The following is a 7,871-nucleotide window of genomic DNA, read 5'->3' as shown; positions in this document are numbered from 1 at the left end:
AAAGAAGGAAAGAAAGAAAATCACTCTGGTACCTCACTAGGATTTTCCCTCCTAAAAAATGAAAAGTGCAGAGAAAAATGGGCCCCGGGAGCCCAGCATCCACCAGATGTCACTGATGTTCCTCCCAAAAACCAGAGGACCCAACACTAAGCCAGGTGGGAAAAAACCAGGAAGTGCATCACTGGGGGGGTGAGTTCTGTAAAATTCCAGGAAGTTTCCTATTTAAATCAACAAACAAACCTGTTTTAAACCCCTTGAAACATTTTGTCCTCTATTTTTTTTGTGTAAAGAAGAAATGCCACGGAACTTTTCCTATTTACAAAGTCCGCCACGCTCTGCTTACATTACTCATGTACTCCTGACCTCTCGCTCCCTGCTATTTCTTCTTCCCACTGGTTTGACATGGGACCATCAGGAAGGGAATTCCCTGTTTCCCCCACCCCTGTTTCCGTTCAGCCTGAGGTTTTACTCACCCCCGGGTGCAGTTTGGATGGCAGAGCTGGCAAACAGCATTCCCATCGGCGTATTTCCAGACAAGGGTGTCGTTCTCGCCCAGAACCCCCGCCGGGCAGGATTTCACGCAGTGGGGGCCGTCTATAAAATGGGCACACTTCATGCAGTTGTCAGGGCCCTGCAAAGAGAGACAGCTTCTTTATAACACCCTTACATCAGCCTATTCAGGAGGAAATGCAGAAGATAAATGTAAATGCCTTCAACTGATAGAAGTTGTCATCATCATCTGGTTTTACTACTGTGCTACCGGATATTCTTACAAGTATTTGCTCTTGTAGGGCTGTACAAAAAGGCAGTACCTGATGCTTAACTCTAATACTTTTCTGAGTTTCAGTATTGCTGCTTTTTTTTCTCTGCCTTCTGCCTGGTTGGAAAGTTTGTGTTTTTCATTTCAAGTAGGGAATAATTTAATGACACCTGGATAAGGAGTAAGCTCAAAAGCAGAGGGCTGGGCTGCCGCCTGCTGCAATCTACCATCACCCGATTTAAAACGATGGAGCTGGACCTGCTGACACCTCCCTGAAGTACTGGCCTCAAATCATTGTTTTCCTGTTTCTCAGCACAGGTCCTTTCCTCTGCTTGCCAGAAGCAGGGGATAATGGAGGCGACCCAAGAGGTTTTTTTACTTCGAAAAGCACTTAGTTGGTGTTTCAAGGCACTGCCTTTGGCCATTTTTGGTAGAACTGTTTTTATGCATTATTATTTATATTTCTATTTATAGCAGCATGAGGAGTGGCCTAAATATTTTAAAGCAAGGAAACCAGCAATTCTGGGTCAAATTCTACTAACGAGAAAAAACAGACCAGATCCCCCCCGCCGGTTTCAGTGGGACTATAGTAAGACATGCTATGGGGAGATTATTGTAATCACTGTAATGTCTAAGGGCTACGCTAATAGAGTGATTAATAGATGCTGGGCAAATATGGACCAAGGGGGTGGTCACCCTCTGAAGGAGCTTATAATGTTAACAACGTCCCTTAGGCCATGGTGGTCTAAGCTGGAAGGGAGGATGGAAATATTTCACATGACTGAGCAGTGACTCTCAGACAGATGATGAGCAAGGGTCGAACACTCCGTGGCTGCAGGGGGTGGCAAGCTGTTTAAAAGAGTTGGGTCAAGTAGCGCAGAAGGGATTCCGTGACGGTAGCAGGAAATAGGATTTCAATCACCAAAACCGAATGAGAACGGGAGTTTTAGGATTAAGATATGAATTTGATCTGATTAAAAGGAAATCATTTTGCACCTCTGCCAAACTGGACGTTTCCTAACACAAAAGAGCATTCTTAAAGAACAAAATTGAGGAAGACTCTGGAAGACTAGCATGAGTACACTGTATTGACTTCTGTAGAAAAGGAGCTTTTGTATGAATTTGGAATATTTAAACAAGTTTGAAAATCCAATCATTTAGTTTTATTGCCTTTCTCTGAATGTCATTTACCTGTGCAATTACTTTAACACAGGTATTTACTGTAGCCTAGTTAGAGGATGGAACATGATTCTAAGTAAACACTGCTTCCTGAATATCTTCCAGTAAATACCTGATTTTAATCACAATTTTATCATGGCTTTTTAAAGAGGAAAAAAGCTACTGCTTTAATCCATTATTTTTAACAGTTCTTTCCCTCTGAATAAGGAAATTTAATTTGTCCATGCCAACTTGGCTGTTCCCAAAATGTTCAACAAATTGCCATATCATCACACATGTAAGTAAGTAATACTTTTTCTTCTTTAAAAAGACACAAAAAAGAAAGGCCCTACAACATCTGTGGATTACAGGTATGATGGGTGACACAAAAGAGAAATAATACCCTGAGGTTCCCTCTCCTGTTTCTGCTCCCCTGCCCCCAGATCTTGCCCTCTAACCTCCCCCCCAACTCTGCCTGATCCCAGAGAAGGGTAAATGAGACGTCAGAATTATCTCAGCACAGGAAATACTTATTAATACACGGTCAGAGGTGCAGGTTTGCTAAGCTGAATCTGCTCTTACAGGTCCGGTGCAGGTTGCGTTGTACGCAGTGGAGTTTTGCACCAGGCACTCGGGGTGGCAGGGGAGGCACTTGGAGTCCCTTTCAAACTCTCTCGGCTCCCTGGAAATCAAACAATAAAAGATAAATGATTAAAACCCAGGCTGATTAGTGAGTGATAAATTTTGATTGTCTCTCCTTTTCCTGACTTTTCCAGTTTAAACAGATTGGGGCGATGGTACTGACACAGGAGGAGGTACAGGGGGACCCTCCTGGTTACACCGATGGCACTTGCTCAGCATAACCAGGGAGAGGCAAAAGCAAGGGAAATTTGGTTGAAGGTAAAACACATGGCAGTCCAGATTGCACACCACAAATTAGTTTACTTTCCCTTTTAAGCCAACGTCACAGAATATTCACAATGATTTCCAAAGGCTTGTAAATGGCAGTGATGCAAAGAGATCAGCAAAAACAGTTCAAGTGATTCCAAGGCTCCAAATAATAATTAGGGAAGTTAAACAGCAATGCACTGATAATTAAATTCATGCCCTCCCTACAGCACACAATGAATCATTAAAATATGAAAGTTGGGAACAGATGGTTTCAATAGCAATAAAACTGTTCCACTTCAAGTAATGGTGTTATTAATTAAACTAAATCTACCCATCATTTGACACAAAAAATGCCCAGATCTGCCCTTCAGGTCATAATAGCTGCTGGAGGGCATTCACTTACAAAAAAGACAGCTGCTGAACTGCAAGTTGCTAGAGAAATACAACCATCAGGGGCATCAGCACCCTGTCAACTACTTGCTTAATGCTCAGGATTTTTAAAAGTCAAACTTTTAAAGATTTATTTTAAAAAATCCCGTAATTCTTGGTGCTCCCTGTGCCTTTCCCACCTACATTACATGCTGAACTGGCTGAAAACCCCAGCTGCAGTCCTGGCACACAGGCAGCAATGTGTTTTCCTTGACTTGAGCAAAGTTGAAGCAGTAATTTTGTTTGAAATTGCTGCTCCCGGTGAGTTTCAGATGAAAGCTCATGCTCCCTTGACAGTAACTGTGCAAATTGCAAGGGCGAGCCACTCATTTGAGCAAGTATAAGAGTCCCTTTGCAGTAAGGAAGCCTACCAAGGAGTGAAGCCCTGGCTCCAGGGGTGACCGAGATCCCAGTAACTGCAACTGGCTCTGGCTCTCGCCCCATGTGTTTGATGTGAGAGGCATAACTTGGATTTTCACTGGGGTTTTGAGCTCCTTTCTTTCTTATGGGAAGGAAGCGTAAGGCTTAGCCTTCTTGAGTTCCCAGATAGTCTCCTCATGGGCTTGAGGGGATGTTTTCATGGCAGCCACCATGGCAGGAGCAAACTCCAAAGCTGCTTACTACCAGCTAGGTATTCTGCTCACACAACACCTCTGCAAAGCCTGTGAAATCCCATGCAACCAGAGACCCTACGCTTTGCTTTCATCTCAGCTACAACACGTTCTAAAACCCAAAACCCCCAAATCACTGCCAAAACCTCAAGCATGTGGCAGACACCTTACCCTTGCAGGATGTTGCACTGTTTCACACACTCCTTCTGGCGATCAAAAAACCTGCAGGAGAAGCAGTGGAAGGGTCCTGGGCCCCAGCAGCCCACATCTGAGCACAGGGGGTCACAAACATGCCTGGCAGCAGCTGGGAAGGAAAGAAAGACAAGAAAAGACATGAACGTCAAGGTAGGAGAGAGGGCAAACACAGCACTGGCAGTGGCTCCATCCTGACCAGCCAGCTTCTCCAACCTGTTTCAAGGACAAAACAAGGGCAACAGTTTTAAACTGAAAGAGGGCAGATTTAGATTGGATATAAGGAAAAAATAGTAACAGTGGGTGGCGAGGCATTGGAACAAGTTTACCCAGAGAAGCTGTGGATGCCCCATCCCTGGAAGTATTCAAGGCCAGGTTGGATGAGGCTTGGAGCAACCTGGTCTAGTGGAAGGTATCCCTGCCCATGGCAGGGGGTTGGAACTGGATGGTCTTTAAGGTGCCTTCCAACCCAAACCATTCTGTGATTCTATGATCACTTTCCAAAATACAAGAAATTAATATTCTGCAATGAGAAATAATTAGATTTTGGCCCCAGGACTACCGCAGTCAACTGCAGCATGTTGAACAACAGCTCTGACCTTGTCAAAGAAGTCTAATGTTTGGAGTTAGCTTCCGTGTCCTTCGTGGCGTCACTATGCCCATAGCGGTGAAGCAGCTCCTTCCCACCTGCCGGACACCATGAAGTCCACATCCTCAGTGGGAAAACGACCCACTTTTCCCTCACTGCTTTTATTAAAGCAGTAGCACTGATGAATTTTGCAGCCAGAGGAACAGAGAGAAGAAAAGCCTTGCCCAAATTACTCTTGCAATTCAGTACAAGCTTCTGTGGGGAACAGGAAGGCAGCACTGACTTACCACACTCATTTTTATTTCTGTTCTGTATAATCTTTGTTTTCTGGCTCTGAGTTGCAAACAGGCTGTGCCAGTCCATGGTGTCAGCGTAGCAGAGGTTCTTGTTCTTCATAATGGCAACATCTCCATCGCTTATTTCCTTGAGGGAGCGCAGCCCTAAGGACTGTATTTTCAGGTTAACAACAGCAAGGGAATACTGGCCACTAAAATGGAGATGGACAAAGAGAAAACACATGGAAGAAAGGGAATTACAATGTGGGGTTTTACTCAGCAAGCTTTTCCTTTGTTTTTGAGATGTGTGTTGCTGCGAACCTAATTTTGTTCAAGCAAGATGCTGCTCAGCCCTCTAAACGGCTGGTACATGACACACCTATTGCAAAACAACTGCACTATCCACATCTGGTATCTACTGCTGCAAAGACGGTGCTGTACTCCTCACAGGGTTTCTCCCATTAGTTTTGGGACACCTGAGTCTTGTTACCTTGGTGTGCTCCAACAAGTGCAGCTCTAAGCAGAGTTTCTTTCACAGTCTCTCTGGCACACGATTTACTTACTGTTGCTTGGTTCTGCCTCGTATAATCTCCAGATTTTCGAAAGCATAGAGATCAGTAGCATTATCGGGCCAGGCCTGAATCAACAAAAATCCTGAAATGAAGAAAAGAAGATTAAAAAATAATAATAATAATAAACCCGTGGTCAGTACTGGCAGCAGAACCTCCTCCTTGAGCTCCTCCTGTGCCAGGAGAAGGTGCTTGTGTTGTCCCTATGCCTATCTGCAAATCTCAAAGTGAATCATGACATTTTATGGAGCAGGGAGATATTTTTAAACCCTGTTTTCTAAACAGTTTACTTCTCAGCCCACCACGAGGGCTTAGGAGCTCAAGAGAGGAGTGTGTCAGTGAGGCACACTCTATGATGTCTAGTCTAGCCACCACCAGTAATGATGGCTCTTGCCGGCAGATACCCTGGCTGAGAGGCTGCTTGCTCCATCCTATTTGTGAGCTGGCCTCAGGGAAAAGGAGAACTGAAGAGAAAGCAGAAATGGAGCAGAACAGACAGCTGCTCAGAGTGGATTTGCTAAGCCAAGCAGATTTCCCTGTTCAGCCCAGGCACTTGGAAAGAGGGGCCAAATTTGGGAAATTGCAGGTTGCCGTACGAAGCTCTGAGGTTAGTCATTGCTACCCTAAAGGGCACCAGACAGGCAAAAGACAGAAAGAAAAGGGGAACTGAAGTCACGTCTGTGGACCCAGCTCTGATGTCACACTCATTTTAAAATGAGCCTAACAAAATTACTTTTAATTGACACTTGGTGCAAGACTTGGCTCAGCTGGCCACTTTGTGCTCGTGGAGACACATTCACCGCAAGGAAGAGCTCTTCAGGCCGGAGAGGGTGTCTCTGCGAGGATGACGCAAGCCTCTGAGCACTCTTCCCTAAGGAGCTGCTGAAAGGTTTTCCACAAATAGAAACACACTTGGCTTTTTTTAGCTGGAGTGGCACGCCTCTGCATCACCACATACTTCTTGGGTGGCTTAGGTTCTCCTTTGCGTTTACTCTTTGCTAGGGCTGACAGCCAGCAGAAGGGATGCTCTGGCCAAACGACACACCTTGGATGGAAGGCCAGTGTGGGTTACGTGGGCGTTAGGCTGCCGAGGCACTGCTGACCACCTTTGTGAAGAGTGACCCCTGGTAGCTCGGAGACGGAAAACGTTTGCTTGTGCTTCTCTTCATGCACTTAAGAAATTTCCCTCCTCTCCCTTCGTATTTTTGGCAGTACTGATCAGAGACCATCTCAGCTTAAAACCCACTGCTGACCTGATATTTCTTTGACTGTTTTGAAGACATCCAACTTCTTGGGGTCCAAGGGTAGGGTCTTCGTGAAGGCATCACTGAAAAACACAAAATGAGGAAGTGGGAAAGAATCGCTCAGCCTGAATTTCTCCTTAGCCCTTCTCCTCCAGTGCTACATGACCAGCAGGCAACTCACCCTAGAAACGCAACTGGCAGAATGCTGACGTCCCCATTGATCTTTGTACAGTTTTTGAAGGAGTCAATATTTGTGGCATTTATGGAGAGGATCCCTTTAAGTTCACCTATTCCAATGCCATTGCACACTGTTAAAAGAGAGATACAAAAGTTAGAGGGGAAAAGAGTGAAGCCCAGTCACATGGAAGGGAATAAATAGGAAGATGCCATTAGTCCAGAAAGCACTCCCATATGGTCAAACCTATCACTCTAAGGTGAGTTTCATAGATCTCTTGCCTACTTTTGCTTTGCAGAAAGCACCACAGGACAAACGCTTCCCGCTTGCCCTGCTTTGCAGCTTTGGTCTGAGCATCTCTGCACACGGGCTCTGGCACATGCACTTTCTGTTTGACCCATTTAATTTTATTCCCCTTGATGAGCTACTGGGAAGGAGAAAGGAGAAGGTTGATGTGCAAGATACACATGCACACATTTATCTGCTGTACTTGTGGTGTATCCCAGTTGGAGAGCGTGCTCCACGGCAACGTTTCCTGATCAAGCCACTTGTCAGCCCTCCAAACTACCGCTGGATATTTATTACTGAATTTGCACTTTTAAGGTCAGAACTCCATGTATGTATTTTCTAATAAGTTATCTGTCATCTCAAAGCCTTACTGGTGTATTCCATGCTTTTTATACCTTTGCTGCATAGTCCATCACACTTTTTGCACTTCCGAACGCCATTTTCTTCCACTTCGTAAGTATCCGTGTTGCACGAGCGAACACAGGAGCCATGGTCTGTCACCACGTAGTTGTCTGGAAAAGTAAGGATACAGAAATCATTGAAATAGGAGAAGGATGTGTTGGGGGCTGCACACGGTATTGGGCTTGAGTGTCAAGGTTTTGGGAGCAGACTAAGTAGGCTACAGGGGTGGATTCTGTTAGAAACTGCTAGAAGCTTTCCCTATATCTGACAGAGCCAACACCAGCCGGC

General features: G+C 45.1%; 1 protein-coding gene across 1 annotated transcript in view; it reads right to left on the bottom strand.

The window, feature by feature from the left end:
* Positions 1-7,747, bottom strand: part of EGFR (epidermal growth factor receptor) — a gene marked incomplete at its 5' end in the record, with an annotated part of 32,873 nt that extends 25,126 nt beyond the window's left edge. Inside the window, 8 exons of the mRNA XM_010152437.1 lie at positions 474-631; positions 2,501-2,600; positions 4,021-4,153; positions 4,918-5,117; positions 5,469-5,559; positions 6,728-6,801; positions 6,900-7,026; positions 7,577-7,747. Coding sequence (XP_010150739.1) covers positions 474-631; positions 2,501-2,600; positions 4,021-4,153; positions 4,918-5,117; positions 5,469-5,559; positions 6,728-6,801; positions 6,900-7,026; positions 7,577-7,747 — 1,054 coding nt within the window. The remainder of the gene's footprint in view (positions 1-473; positions 632-2,500; positions 2,601-4,020; positions 4,154-4,917; positions 5,118-5,468; positions 5,560-6,727; positions 6,802-6,899; positions 7,027-7,576) is intronic.
* Between the last annotated feature and the right edge of the window lie 124 nt (positions 7,748-7,871).

This window comes from Eurypyga helias, unplaced genomic scaffold (assembly GCF_000690775.1).
Source record: "Eurypyga helias isolate BGI_N326 unplaced genomic scaffold, ASM69077v1 scaffold25655, whole genome shotgun sequence".
NCBI classification, from domain to species: domain Eukaryota; kingdom Metazoa; phylum Chordata; class Aves; order Eurypygiformes; family Eurypygidae; genus Eurypyga; species Eurypyga helias.
This window is presented reverse-complemented; position numbering and strand designations above follow the sequence as displayed.